At 47.6% G+C, this 15,460-nt stretch overlaps 1 protein-coding gene across 6 annotated transcripts in view; it reads right to left on the reverse strand.

The window, feature by feature from the left end:
* Positions 1 to 15,460, reverse strand: part of ldb3 (LIM domain binding 3) — a 124,333-nt gene continuing 108,873 nt past the window's right edge. For 4 of the 6 annotated variants that reach the window (XM_033012661.1, XM_033012664.1, XM_033012663.1 and 1 more), the window contains 6 exons: positions 13,218 to 13,330; positions 12,315 to 12,681; positions 10,412 to 10,592; positions 7,765 to 7,885; positions 4,724 to 4,839; positions 2 to 670 (listed from right to left, as the gene is read on the reverse strand). In XM_033012661.1, coding sequence (XP_032868552.1) covers positions 581 to 670; positions 4,724 to 4,839; positions 7,765 to 7,885; positions 10,412 to 10,592; positions 12,315 to 12,681; positions 13,218 to 13,330 — 988 coding nt within the window. In that variant the 3' untranslated portion in view covers positions 2 to 580. Of the gene's footprint in view, positions 671 to 4,723; positions 4,840 to 7,764; positions 7,886 to 10,411; positions 10,593 to 12,314; positions 12,682 to 13,217; positions 13,331 to 15,460 lie in introns of all 6 variants that reach the window. The other 2 variants (XM_033012666.1, XM_033012665.1) reach the window with 1 other exon arrangement.

Raw genomic sequence — 15,460 nt, forward strand, 5'->3', positions numbered from 1 at the left:
CAGCATTTTTGTGTACATTCTGAAATATTGTTAGTGTGGCTCTTCAATGAACCCATGTGTACAATCTCAAACAAGACTCTGAAAACCAAGAGTATCAAATTAAATCCAGCAGCCAGGCAGAGCACTTTAAAAAAAAGAAAAAAGAAAGGACATTCTAGGCGATTGAACACAGTTAGTGCAGATGCAGTCTGAAAGATGGCCGTGTAATGCAGGTGTAGACACCATATCATTCGATTGGAAACCTGCTGGCTTTGAGTAAAAATAGCCACCAAATCAGCATCAGAGGAATAGCATTCATTCATCAAGCTTAACTCTGTAAACTTTCCAGTTATATGTGCAATGTGTTTTGTTAGTAGTGAGTATGCCTGACAAAGCCTGGTGAGATGATACTGCATCCCACCCAGAAACTCATTTCTTTCAATCACTCACAATCTTAGGTAAATTATTTGAAACATTGTTAAAACAACAACAACAACAAAATAGAAGAAGAAAAAGACTTAAAAGGCAGTTGTTGGCTCTGCTGGTTTTGGATGAGATGTGCTCTCCCCACCAGGATCTTTCCTTTGATGGTCCCCGACGTTTAAACGTTAATGGCATGGGCATGCTTCTTGCAGAGTGGCTTGTCCTTTTTGGAATAAAATGGCTGGCCCTCGAGGTTCACATGGCACACCTGAGGAGAAAATAAAAGGAAAATTTCAGCATTAAAGCTAGACGCAAAATGCTGGAGTAGCTCAGCAGGGCAGGCAGCAGCATCTCTGGATTGAAGGAAGGGGTGACGTTTTGGGTCGAGACCCTTCTTCAGACCGACGATCAGAGGAGAGGGAAACGAGAGATACGGAAGGGTAAGGTGTGAAAACCCAGAGATCAAAGGGGATGAAGATCATCACGGAGGGGGAGCGACGAGGGAGAATGTCGCGGAACTCTCGGCGGAGAGAGGAGAACTTCTTCAAAGTTGTTTTTTTATTAGAAGCAATCGTACAAGAATAAAACATTCGGCATGTAAAATTATACAATCATCGTACAGCTTCAATTTTGACCTTTTAACCTGAAATTGAAGGAAAAGAAGAGAGAAAGAACAAGGTGAAAAGTGAAAAAATAGAACCCCTAGACTACCAAAGTAGTGTGGCCAAATAGTGAATAAAGATATAAGAGAGGAAAAGATAAGAAAAAAGAAGGGGAAAAAAAAAAAGAAAAAAGTGGTGATATATCTGAACTTCTTCAAAGTAGGCCAGACATGGATCAAACTGCTATGGGCCAGGAGTCAAGTCAAGAGAGTTTAATTGTCATGTGTATCGAAAACAGAACTAAATTCTCACACACAGCAGCGTAACGGCAGTAAACACAGTAGAGTTAGAGAGTCATACAGCCCTTCGGCCCAACTTGCCCATGCCGACCACCTGCACTACTCCCACCTGTCTGCCATTTGGCCCATATCCCGACAAACCTTTCCTATCCATGTACCTGTCCTAATGTCTTTTACATGTTGCTATAGTGCCTGCTTCAACTACCTCCTCTGGCAGCTCGTTCCATATACCCACCCCGTGTCCCTGTGTGTACAATAAGTTGCCGCTCAGGTTCCTATTAATTGTTTCGCCTCTCACGTTAAACCCATGTCCTCTGGTTCTTGACTCCTCGGAGAACTCGTACATAACAAAATAAACAAAAATCTATAAACGTGAAACCCCACTGTTAGTGCAAAATTGCTCTCATCCTTCGTGGTACAGTTGGTAGTTCATAGGTACACAAAAAAGCTGGAGAAACTCAGCGGGTGCAGCAGCATCTATGGAGCGAAGGAAATAGGCAACGTTTCGGGCCGAAACACAGAAGGAAATAGGCAAAGTTTCGGGCCGAAACCCGGAAGGGTTTCGGGCCGAAACGTTGCCTATTTCCTTCGCTCCATAGATGCTGCTGCACCCGCTGAGTTTCTCCAGCTTTTTTGTGTACCTTCGATTTTCCAGCATCTGCAGTTCCTTCTTAAACAGTTAGTTTAGTTTGTGTTTGTAGTGCTCAAGAGCCCAATGGTTATTGGGAAGAAGCTGTTCCTCAACCTGGAGGTCATGATTTTCCAACTCTTGTACCTTCTTCCCGATGGTAGGAGTGAAATGAAAGCACAAGCTGAGGCGACTGCACAAACTGGAATTACAAATACTTCTTTTCGCATTTCTGAGGTACATATACAACTAAAGCCCCTTCCTACAGCAGACATCACTGTCTGTCCAAGAGGAAGCTGAAGGCTCCCACTCCAGGCCCGAGCATCCACAAAGTGAGCAAAGGCTATCGTTATTTTAGTTGTCCTTTCCCTGGAGAAGCTCTTCCACCCTCTCGCCCTGCCACACACAAGGTGGAATTCACACATCACTCTCTGTGGAAAAACCTTATCCAAGAGTGCTCATAATCCACACTAAAGCTATGGACTATTCGTGAACAAAAACTACATATTACACTAACGTGCAACGCCATTGTCCTAGACAATAGACAATGGACAATAGGTGCAGGAGTAGGCCATTCGGCCCTTCGAACCAGCACTGCCATCATGGCTGATCATCCCTAATCAGTACCCCGTTCCTGCCTTTTCCCATATCCGCTGACTCTGCTATTTTTAAGAGCCCTATCTAACTCTTTCTTGAAAGCATCCAGAGAACCTGCCTCCACCACCCTCTGAGGCAGAGAATTCCACAGACTCACAACTCTCATTGCGAAAAAGTGTTTCCTCGTCTCCGTTCTAAATGGCTAACCCCTTATTCTTAAAGTCCTCTTCAGGAAAAACTGGCCCTGTTTTTCCCCCCAAAAATAAACTTAATTCAGAATTTTAAATATTTACATCGCAAAAACTGTGCAATAGCCATTTTTACGATTGATGCCTTCCTTAGTGTCATGCTCAGTAGTGTTTGCACCTATTTTAAAATAACAGTATACACACTTGCCTCTGTTTGAGGAGTGGCCCCCACTAGAATCTGCCCCTCAATGTTCAGCAGCGGAGGTTAATTGGCTTGGTAAATGTAATAACTGTCCCTAGTGGGTGTAGGACGGTGTTAGTGTGCGGGGATCGCTGGTCGGCGCGGACCCGGTGGGCCGAAGGGCCTGTTTCCGCGCTGTATCTCTAAACTAAACTAAAGTATCTTGGCGTTGGCTGCACCGTGCGTCCTTCAGCACGTACTCCTGCAGTCTGGAGTGGGCCAGTCGGCAACATTCCCCGACAGGCACGTACATATGTCTATCACAAAGATACGTAATGACAGCAGAATGATTCCTGCCGAAATAATGGCACAACGGAACTGCATTTGGGGAACGGAGTGCAGTCCACAGCATTACCAAATGTGTGAATAATGCTACAGACCGGGGTGACTTTCCAGCCAACAATGTTTAAACAGACTCCTTTCACTTCCTTATCTGCTGTGAGCTGGAAATGGGTCGATTATGCATTTTGCATTTTGGGAAGATAAGAAAATAAGTAGCATCCTGTTTATAAACAAAAACCCATGCTGAAAACCTTAAATCAAAAACAGAAAATGCTGTAGCGCGGCAACAAGGTGTTATAAAACTTGTCTCACAGATACGGCCGCGGAGAGATAGAGCATTGAAACGGGCACTTCGGCCCATCGTGTTCGTGCTGTCCATCTACCACCCACTCACACTGATTCAACGATTCACTCCAATGATACGTTATTGTCACACGCACCTAAGCACAGTGGATTACTTTGTTTTGCATTCAACCCAGCAAAGTCATACAGCACACCTCACCTCACCTCGACAGTACACAAGTTGCCACGTGTCTGGCACCGACAATGTTACAAAAGTTCATCAAATGGTCCTATCTTCTGCCTGCCGCCATTAGTCTCTACATTATTTCTACATTAGTGTCATTTGTTTTTTATTCACATGCACACACTAATACACACACGCACACATACACACACATGTACACGCACACATACACACACTAATACACACACGCACACATACACACACACTAATACACACACGCACACATACACACACATGTACACGCACACATACACACACTAATACACACACGCACACATACACACACATGCATACACACACACATATACACATGCATGCATACATACACATACTCACAAGCATGCATACACACACATGTACACACTAATACATATACACACGCACACATACACACACATGCACACATACACACGCACACATATACACAAGCACGCATACACACACATGTACACATCAGACACACACACACACAAGCATACATACACACACAAATATGCATGCATATACACACATGCACGCATACACATGCATACACACATGTACACACTAATACACACGCACACATACACACACGCACACATATACACACGCACACATATACACATGCACACATATACACACGCACACATATACACACGCACACATACACACATATACAGACACGCACACACATACACACACGCACACATCTACACACACACACACATGCATACACACACACGCACACATATACACACCATGCACGCACACGCATACACACAAGCACACACAAACACGCATGCATATACACACACATACACACATGCACGCATACACACATACCACAAGAGGTCATGAGTGAACCAGGGTCCCTGGTGCTGTGAGGCACTGGATCTACTATCTACACTGAACCGTACAGTTTAAAGGCATTTCATTAAAACTGCTGTCTTTGCCTCCAAGGGGATGTGACAATACTTACAGCACAGACGAAGCAGGTATCATGCCAGGTGTATCCCAATGCTTCAATGAACTTGTCTCCAGCCTCCACAGGGAAGTCACAGCCATGGCACTTAGTGCTGAAGAGGGCAATATAATCTAGAACAAGGATGCAAGTATTTCACTTCTGTGTTTATCAGCAAGGATAAAAGGGCATGAAGCACAAGGACAATAAATATAAAGGAAACAAAAGATAAGTAGCATGTCTCAATTACTCTGCAATGGAGGAGATTGGTGGAAACACTGTACAATGTTGAACCTCACAAACTCCACTACATGCTCTTGCGCCTGTACCAGAGTTACTCGTAACCAGCTGGGAACAAAGGAGCTGCAGATACTGTCCTGGTTTACAGTAGAAGACACGGAGTACTGGAATAGCTCAGCGGGTCAGGCAGCATCTCAGACAAGAGTCTCGACCCGAAACGTCACCTATTCCTTTTCTCCACAGATGCTGCCTGACCTGCTGAGTTACTCCAGCATTTTGTGTCTATCTTCGGTTTAAACCAGCATCTGCAGTTCATTCCTACACATCTCAGGAAAACGACGTTTCGGGTCAGGACCCTTCTTCAGGCATTGGCCGATGTTAGCTGGTGTCGTGTCTCAATAAGTAACTTCACTGTGGGCTATTGAGTACTCTCTCCGAAGGACTGTCCAAGTGACAGGAAGCAGAGGACTCTTGGGCTCGAGCTGAAAGGAACTACTGATGCTGGAATCTTGCACAAAATACAAGCAGCTGGGGAGGACTCAGCGGGTCAGGCAGCATCTGTGTAGGGAACCAACAGACAGCCTTTCTTCAGATTGGAGACTTGTGCCAATGGGCAGAAGGGACTCTTGCCACCAGAGCCAAGAGAAAGAAGAGCAGGAAACCAGCAGAGGCTTGAATGGACTTTGTACTTAGTGACCCAGTGCAACAGGATGAACAGCTGGGATTATGTATTAGTTCACACTTGCAATGAAAGTTAAATTCAGTAAATTATTATATGAATAGTAGATCAAACTGTTAGGAAATGTGTAAAAGGGCAAAATGAAAATGAATTTTCCTAGGATTTTATTCCTTGGATCGGAGGGGGATAAGGGGTGATCTTGTCGTGTATAAGGTCATGAAGGGAATAGATAGGGAAGATGCATAGAGTCTTTTACCCAGAGTAGGGGAATCAAGAACCAGAGACATTGGTTGAAGGTGAGAAGGGAAAGATTTGGGCGTTTAGGTCAGTGGGCAGCACGGTGGCACAGCAGTAGAGTTGCTGCCTTACAGCGCTTCCAGCGCCAGAGACGCGGGTTTGATCCAGACTACAGGTGCTGTCTGTACGGAGTTTGTACGTTCTCCCCGTGACAGCGTGGGTTTTCTCCAAGATCTTCAGTTTCCTCTCACACTCTAAAGACTTACATGTTTGCTGGTTAATTGGCTTGGGATAAATGTAAGTTGTCTTTAGTGTGTGTAGGGTACTGTTAATGTGCGGGATTCGCTGGTCGGTGTGGACTCCGTATGCCGAAGGGCCTGTTTCCACTCTGTATCTCTAAACCAAACTGAGCTAAACTAACGTTTAGAGATACAGCACGGATACCGGCCCTTCGGGTCCGCGCCGACCAGCGATTCGTGGAAAGGAGAGATATAAACGATGATGTAAAGAGATAAAGAACAATGAATATGCAAAAATAGTAACAATGATGGAGGGAACAGGCCTTTGTCAGCTGATTGTTGTCAAAACTTGGGATAGAAAGAGAGAGAAACGTCACCCATTCCTTCTCTCCAGAGATGTTGCCTGTCCCACTGAGTTACTCCAACTTTTTGTGTCTATCTTCGGTTTAAAGTAACATCTGCAGTTCCTTCCTACACAATTTCTCATAACTACAGCTTTCCATTCAAGGTTTCACCAGGTTGGGGAAACAACGACGAATGGAGCCCTGGTGGGAATTCTAGTTCCCTCTGTAGTCTGCAGCAAGACTAACATGTGTCAGTGACTACCGGTGGTAGCATTCATAGAAACCATCAGTAAATGAGCACATTTCTTTCATTGCTCACTGTCATGTCCAAAGAAACTGCACCCACAATTGCTCACTATCCCGAGGCGACTGAGGCTGAGTCAGGGCTGGCTCTGTTTTCAGCTATTAGTCCTTCACCAGGATGACAACAAGCACGTGCCCGAACTATCCTGTAAGAACGGTGCTTAAATAAACTTGCAACAGTCCTTTCTTTAAAGTGTGTGATCACTTGCTCTTTTAAAGAGGGAAGCAGAACCAATGTAGACTGAGAGAACTGCAGACGCCGGTTTACAAAAGAAGACACAGTGCTGGAGTAACTCGACGAGTCAGGCACTCCTTGTCTGCTGCAGATGCTGCCTGAACTGCTGAGTCACTCCAGAACCTATTAAACTGGGCTGTATCCCATCTCCAGCAGGCTCCCAACCTGAAACATCACCTATCCATGTTCTCCAGAGATGCTGCCTGACCCGCTGAGTAACTCCAGCACTTTGTGTCCTCTATTTCCAGTCACTCTCAGCTTGTGCAGGATGTATTTCCACTATGTTCCAGATGAAACTGCGGAGGAGGATTGCCAACAAGGGGCTTGGCACCAACCCCCTGCAGGAGTTGCTGATGACAAAAAGGGGGAGTTGCAGTGAGTTTGAGTTTAGTTTAGTTTATTGTCACGTGTACCGAGGTACAGTGAAAAGCTTTTGTTGTGTGCTAACCAGTCAGCGGAAAGACAGTACATGATTACAATCAAGCAGTCCAGGTAAACAGAAATGAATGGTTTAATATGTATGGAGTTTGTACGTGCTCCCCGTGACCGTGTGGATTTTCTCTGAGATCTTCGTTTTCCTCCCACATTCCCAAGACGTACATATTTGTAAGTTATTTGGCTTGGTATAAATGGCAAATGTCCCTTGTGTGTGTAGGATAGTGTTAGTGTGCGGGGATCACTGGTCGGGGCGAATCTGGTGGTCCGAGGGGCCTGTTTCCGCGCTGTACCTCCAAACTAAACTAGACTGTTATGTTATCCGTGGAGCCAGGAGCGCTGGATACCTTTTTCACAGTAGGGCTCTCCATCTTCCATGTGGAAAAGGCTGTTCCCAAAGGATTTCCCACAGGCGGCACAGACAAAGCAGGTGGTGTGCCAGGTCTGTCGCAGGGCATGCATCACTTCCTGCAACGGAGAACGGACGCATTATTAAACTGCAGATGCTGCTCCTCCAGTAATTCTGGCATCGTAAATATCACAAATATATTGACTCAGTTAATATTTTACCCAGTGCTTTTATTGTGACGGTACGCACCACTGCGGCACACTGACACCTCTAAGAAGTTAAAAACTAGTGGCACCACTAAAAAAAATAAAACCTAGATTGATGTACAACAGCCAACAGCGTCGGGCGACAGTTGTATGTGTTTTGGGACGACAGATGGCACAATGGGCTAAGTGTTCGGCTGGCGACCGGAAGGTAGCCGGTTCGAATCCCGCTTGGAGTGCATACTGTCGTTGTGTCCTTGGGCAAGTCACTTCACCCACCTTTGCCTGTGTGTGAATGTGTGTGAATGTGTGTGAGTGATTGGTGGTGGTCGGAGGGGCCGTAGGTGCAGATTGGCAGCCACGCTTCCGTCAGTCTGCCCCAGGGCAGCTGTGGCTACAGAAGTAGCTTACCACCACTGAGTGTGACTGAGGAGTGAATGAATAATGCGATGTAAAGCGCCTTGAGTATTAGAAAGGCGCTATATAAATCCCATCCATTATTATTATTATTACCAGCAACTTTTTGCTCACAAAAACAGCACTGACTTTACACAAACGCAAGCATTCCCGCATCGAGTAATTATAATGCCTGGCTGATTTATAGGGATGCAAGGTTATAGATCAGAGTAAAATGGAACCAAAGGTTGGTGTGAAAACTGACTTCGACACCAAGAACTTGTGTAGCAGGGAACTGCAGGTGTTGGTTTATCCCAAAGACAGACACAAAGTGCTGGAGTGACTCAGCGGGTCAGGCAGCATCTCTGGAGAAAAGCAATAGGTGACGTTTCAGGTCGAGACCCTTCTTCAGACTGAAGAAAGGTTCCAACCCAAAACGTCACCCGTCCATTTTCTCCAGAGATGCTGCCTCTGAGATACTCCAGCAATTTGTGTCTATCTGTATCAAGAACTAATTGGAGTTGACAGAAAGTGGGAAGATGTTGCATTGTTTGGATCCCTATTACTGAACTATTTAAACCAGATGAAGGATTGTGGTGTGGTCATTGGACAATTGGCAGAATGTAAAGCATGGTAAAGATGGGGAAAGGAATGAATTCAGTTTCCCAATTCTGGTCAATACCCGAATGGACGTATAGCTGGAGTAAAGGACTGGATGTGTGTTGCCTTCTGTGCCTCCTGGGATGTTTAGAACTTGCTGTACTCGCTGCCCGTTTATAGATGGAGGAGTACTTGGTAGTCGGCGAGTCAGTATCTGCCACGGCTCTCAAACAGTGGAATTATACAAAGATTTAATGAATGGGTACGTTTCTCCAGGATTTCCCAGCCACATATTCAAAGTGCACATAAAGAACGATGAGCATTCAAGAGATCTGCTGACGGTTTTGGGATGTCATTCATTGAGCATCAGAGTCAATTATCCATTGACTTGGCCTCCACAGCCTTCTGTGACAATGAATTCCACAGATTCACCACCCTCTGACTAAAGAAATTCCTCCTCATCTCCTTTAGACAATAGACAATAGACAATAAGTGCAGGAGTAGGCCATTCGGCCCTTCGAGCCAGCACCACCATTCAATGTGATCATGGCTGATCAATCCCAATCAGTACCCCGTTCCTGTCTTCTCCCCATATCCCCTGACTCCACCATCTTTAAGAGCCCTATCTAGCTCTCTCTTGAAAGTATCCAGAGAACCGACCTCCACCGCCCTCTGAGGCAGAGAATTCCACAGGCTCACAACTCTCTGTGAGAAAAAGTGTTTCCTCGTCTCCGTTCTAAATGGCTTACCCCTTATTCTTAAACTGTGCCCCAGGTTCTGGACTCCCCCAACATCGGGAACATCTTTCCTGCCTCTAGCGTGTCCAAACCCTTAACAATCTTATATGTTTCAATAAGATTGCCTCTCATCCTTCTAAACTCCAGAATGTACAAGCCCAGCCGTTCCATTCTCTCAGCATATGACAGTCCCGCGATCCCGGGAATTAATCTTGTAAACCTACGCTGCACGTACCCCTTTTCTACAGGTACGTCCCTTTATTCTGAGGCTGTGTCATTTAGTCCGAGCCTTTCTCTTTCTTTTAAAATTTCAAATAGTCCGAAACTTTCTCACTAGTGGAAACATTCTTCCCACATCCACTCTATCCAGGCCTTTCACTATTCAGTAAGTTTCAATGAGGTCCCCCCTTATCCTTCTAAACTAGAGCGAGTACAGGCCCAGAGCCGACAAAAGCTCATCATATGTTTACCCAATCATTTCTGGGATCATTCTTATAAGTATTATCTTGAGTCCCTACATGAAGAGTACATTAATTGTTATCTTTTGCTTCTAAAAATGCATGTGACATAAACTATGTAGATTCTACAGCAAGCGAATCACAGTGTATTTCAGAACGGCATCCTGTGGATGAGTGGATGGTTGGTGCTAGATCAGTGCTGCCACCTACCTGTCTGCTGGCAGTACTGTTGGCTCCAGGCCTTCACTTACCCCCATAATCTTTGCATTGCACTTGGCACAATTTGGAGCGAAGAACTGCTCGTAGCATTTCTCACAGTAAATATTGTTCTGCTCCTCCACAAAGCCAGTGTCAACCAGGGAGACCTTGCAGTAAGTGCAGTTAAACTCCTCCGGGTGCCAGGAGCGGCCCAAAGCAACAAGGAAAGGACCTCTGGAAACAGAAGGAGAGACGTCTTGTAGAGTCACATGTGGTACTTGTGGAAGAGAATTGAATTGAATACTTTATTGCCACATGTGACAAACGACAGTGAAATGTTTTGCTTGCGTACCGAAGGTATGCAAATAGTCGCCCATAATGGGCGCTTACATAGTTACATATTTTTCCCCACCCCCCCCCCCTCCCGTGCAAGTTCCCCCTTTGTTCTCTCCCCCCCCCCCCCTCACGCCGGATCCCCCATTTGTTCCATCCCTCAGCAGTGGCGTCCTCACTTCCACGTGGTCCATCCTCTTCCGCCATCATCGCCCGCCGCACCCGACCTGTCCGCTATCGCCGCTGGGTCCAGTCCGGACGCCTCCGTGGCGCCGACCCAGGCCCCAGTCACGGGCTCCACAGACCCAGGGGTCGTTGGCCACGGGCTTTGTCGACCAGACTCAGCGTCTCAGCGGCACCTCCACAAGGCATCTGCCATGGCGGCATCTCCAGAAGTCGGCAACACTGCTCTTCAACTAGTGAGAGGCACGGTGGTGCAGCGGTAGAGTTGCTACCTTACAGTGCCAGAGAGCCGGGTTCGACCCTGACTACGGGTGCTGTCTGTATGGAGTTTGTAATCTCTCCCTGTGACCGCGTGGGTTCTCCCCGGGTGCTCTAGTTTCCTTCCACACTTCAAAGATGTACAGGTTGTAGGTTAATTGGCTTTGATTGTAAATTGTCCCTAGTGTGTAGGATAGTGCTAGTGTACGGGGATCGCTGGTCACTACTGACAAGGTGGGCCAAACTACCACATCCCTCCAAACCAACTATAATTTCACTCTGTGTTCTACAACCAATAATCCTGCAACAGCTTTCCCAACAAGAAATTGCCTACCTCTTGGGGTGGGAGATGCAACCTTCACGTGGTCCGCCCTGTTTCAACAAATGCAATCAACCTGGCTTACACAATCAAATAAGATCAAATAGAACAAGTTGTCCTACAACTTTTGGCTGGGCACGCCATACACAAGAAGAAGGAGCACTCTTTAAATTTGTTCCAACAATTAGTTTGGTCATCATTCCAGAATACTATTTTCCTCTGCTATAGGATTGTTGCCAACATTTCCACTTGGCTTTTGAGATTTGAAATTTCAACTCTCCTTGAATCCTGAATCATATAGAAACTGTTGACTACTGTAGAGGGCAGGAGAGGCCAGATTCACAACACAACTTCCCAACTCAGCGTGTTACAGTGGTGCAGCGGAAGAGTTGCTGCCTTACAGCACCAGAGACCCACGTTCGATCCGGACTACGGATGCTGTCTGTATGGAGTTTGTACATTCTCTTCGTGACCGCATGGGTTTTCTCCGGGTGCTCCGGTTCAGCGCGGAAACAGGCTCTTCGGCCCACCTAGTCCACGCCGATCAGTGATCCCCGTACACTAACACTATCCTGCATGCTAAGAACAATTTACAAATTTACCGAAGAAAATTAACCTACAAACCAGCATGTCTTTGGAGTGTGGGGGCAACCGGAACACCCGGAGGAAACCCACACGGTCACAAGGAGAACGTGCAAACTCCACACAGACAGTACCTGAGGATTGGATGGAGCATGGATCTCAGGTGCTATGAGGCAGCAACTCTACCGCTGCGCTGCACTTCCTCATTGTTCCACCTGGTGGCACTACAAGTCAATCAACACCCACGCCCATGGCCGGTCCTGGTGGAATCGATAACGTACCTGATGATGCTGTTACACTGCCCACACAGTGGGGTGCGGCTGCTGGCTGGGAAGCGCTCTGCTCTCTGCACCAGGTTGCGGATGCCCCCGGCGGTCTGGCCGGGCAGCGGGCCGTGAGCGGGTTCACGGGCAGGAGGCTGGTGCGGTGCCAGCAGCGGCGGTTTGGGCGGAGCAGAGTGAGGCAGCGGTTGGATGTGTTTGGTCAGCGTGGTGGTGCTTTTCCCCGCCTGAAACTTCTGGGCAAAGGTGTCGTCTGTCACCCACGGCGGGCGGCTGCCCGATGCCGGGGGCTGCACGGATTCCAGCGATGCAGCTGGCTTGGCCACGTTGAATGCAGCCGTGCTGCTGTGCACCTGAGCAGGGGGGGCTGGGCAATAAAACACACACAAACACACACGCAATCAGATTGCAAAGTGCAAACTCCACAAACTCCCACCGCCATACTCTTGCAAGTTTTTAAAACTCCCTCCCATCGATATAAAAAGTCTAGCCGGAGGCTGGAGTTCACAGACGTCTGCCCGTGAAATTAAACTGAACATTCTCCCACTGATTGCGGAAATGTTAATAAATTATGAGCAGAATTAGGCTATTCGGCCCATCAAGTTTACGCTGTCATTCAATCATGGCTGATCTATCTCTTTCTCCTTACCCCATTCTCCTGCCTTCTCCCCATAACCCTTGACACCCATACTAATCAAGAATCTATCTATCTCTGCCTTAAATATATCCATTGACTTGGCCTCCACAGCTGTCTGTGGCAATGAATCACTCCCATCACTCCCTCCTCTTTGGGACCTTCCCCTGGGAACCACCCGATTTCTTCCTCCCCTCTGGGAGCCTCCCATCACATCCTCCTCTCTGGGAAACTGCTCCTGCAGTGGGAGCGACTGCTCCGGTCATTACCTTTGGGCTGCTGATAGGGAGCAGGTCTGATGCTTGCCGTGCTGACCACGTTGGGTTTGGAGGCAGGCACTGGGGGCGCTGGGGCCGGGGGGCCGCCGCTTCTGAAGCCGTCACTGTGGGGGAAAGAGAAAAAATACAGGGTGGAGAGTGAGTGGGGGAATGCGGGGAGTGGAGGCAGGTTGGTCAACAGGTAGCGAACTGCAAGAGTCCTCTCATCATCAATGGCGCAGACCTCCGATCAGGTGGGGGAGCCAGAGAGCCGGATCCTGGAAGTGGAATGAGTGGCCAACTCTCACCCACACTCCATGGTAAAGTATAGAAGCATTAGTTGTCTGTGATTATGGCAGCAGCAACTGTTAATCGCAATCAGGCTCTCGTGGCCCCAGCCCAGTGTGAGGAGCTCGGTTTGGCAATGCTCGATCCAAGATGGTACCCCAAGCCAAGGGACTCTTTGGATGTTGGTCATCGGTAATCACCCACTACAATCGCTCCACTCTTTCAAATCTCTCTGTACACTGTGGATGGCTCGACGGTAATCATGTACTGTCTTTCCGCTGATAGACACAAAAAGCTGGAGTAACTCAGGACTCTGGACAGGCAGCATCTCTGGAGAGAAGGAATGGGTGACGTTTCAGGTCGAGACCCTTTCCGCTGCCTGGTTAGCACGCAACAAAAGCTTTTCACTGTACACATGACAATAAATAAACTAAACTAAAAACATTTCCTCTTTTTTTATCCCCCCAGGTTTTTGCCACTTATTGTCGTCCGATTGTACTTTTGGTCAGGGGGCAACAAGGGCAATAGCCAGTGTAATGGCGGTGCGGAACTGGCATTAAACATCCTGCGTTCCACTAAGGGTTGCCAACTGTCCCGTATTAGCCGGGACATCCGTTTATTTGGGCTAAATTGGTTTGTCCCGTACAGGACCGCCCTTGTCCCGTACAGGACCGCCCTTGTCCCGTATTTGACTGCTACTATTCGGGTCGAGGGGACTGTCGGGTCAGAGCACCGAGTCCGGCCCCGCCTCACCCATCCCGACGTAGTGCAGCCCATGGAGTGCAGCAGCAGCACCTCGCCCGTGGCCCCGTCGGTCGGCAGCCCAGCCAGCTGTCCGACCTTCAGACCTTCGCTTACCACCGACACCACCACCCCTCCTTCTCATGGCCGATCATCGGTTCACGAGTTGGATGGGGTGCTGGACTTTGCGTGTGACATCACGCGGGCCAAAACTCCTCAGCTGGCCCACCGGCTGGGCTTTGTGCGCAGTCCAGCACCCGGGCCAACTCATTATTCACCCAGCCACGGCCGAGTCGGTAATCAAATTGCCGTCGGGAATTTGTCTCGTATTTTGACATTTTGTCCCTTATTTGGGAGTGAGAAAGTTGGCAACTAGTTCCACTCACACTCTCACCTGCCTGTGCCCACGATGACCTTTCAGCAAGAGACATCTATAACAAAGATAGACACAAAATGCTGGGACAGGCAGCATCTCTGGAGAGAGGGAATGGGTGACGTTTCAGGTCGAGTCCCTTCTTCAGACTGAGTCAGGGGAGCGGGAAACTAGATGTATGGAAGGGTTTACAAAGAGAATGTAAGGTGTGAAAACGACCGATCAAAGCAGTCGATGATAAAACGTGGTGGTGGAGCTGGAGCAGGAGCAGCGACAGAGGGCGTTGCAGAACTCTCATCGGAGAACTTCTTCAGAGTAGTCTATAACAAAGTTCATCGGGTCATAAGTGATAGGAGCAGAATTAGACCATTCGGCCCATCAAGTCTACTCTGCCATTCAATCATGGCTGATCTATCTCTCCCTCCTAACCCCATTCTCCTGCCTTCTCACCATAACCCCTGACACCCGTACTAATCAAGAATCTATCAATCTCTGCCTTAAAAATATCCAATGACTTTGCCTTCACAGCCTTCTGTGGCAAAGAATTCCACAGATTCCACCTCATCTCAATTTCTAAAGTTACGTCCTGTTATTCTGAGGATGTGGCCTGTGGCCTCCTAGACTCTCCCAATAATGGAGACATCCTCTCCACATCCACTCGATCCAGGCCTTTCACGATTTGATGTATCGAAATCGTTTATATATATGGCAAACAACAATGAGCCCAGCATCGTTCCCAGAGACACAACACTGATCAGGGACTCTCGTCTATAACGAACCTGCCACCATCAACTTCTGCTTCCTACCATCAAGCCAATTAGGTATCCAATTAGCTAGCACTCCCCATAGTTCC

The sequence above is a fragment of the Amblyraja radiata genome, chromosome 37 (assembly GCF_010909765.2).
Source record: "Amblyraja radiata isolate CabotCenter1 chromosome 37, sAmbRad1.1.pri, whole genome shotgun sequence".
NCBI lineage: Eukaryota > Metazoa > Chordata > Chondrichthyes > Rajiformes > Rajidae > Amblyraja > Amblyraja radiata.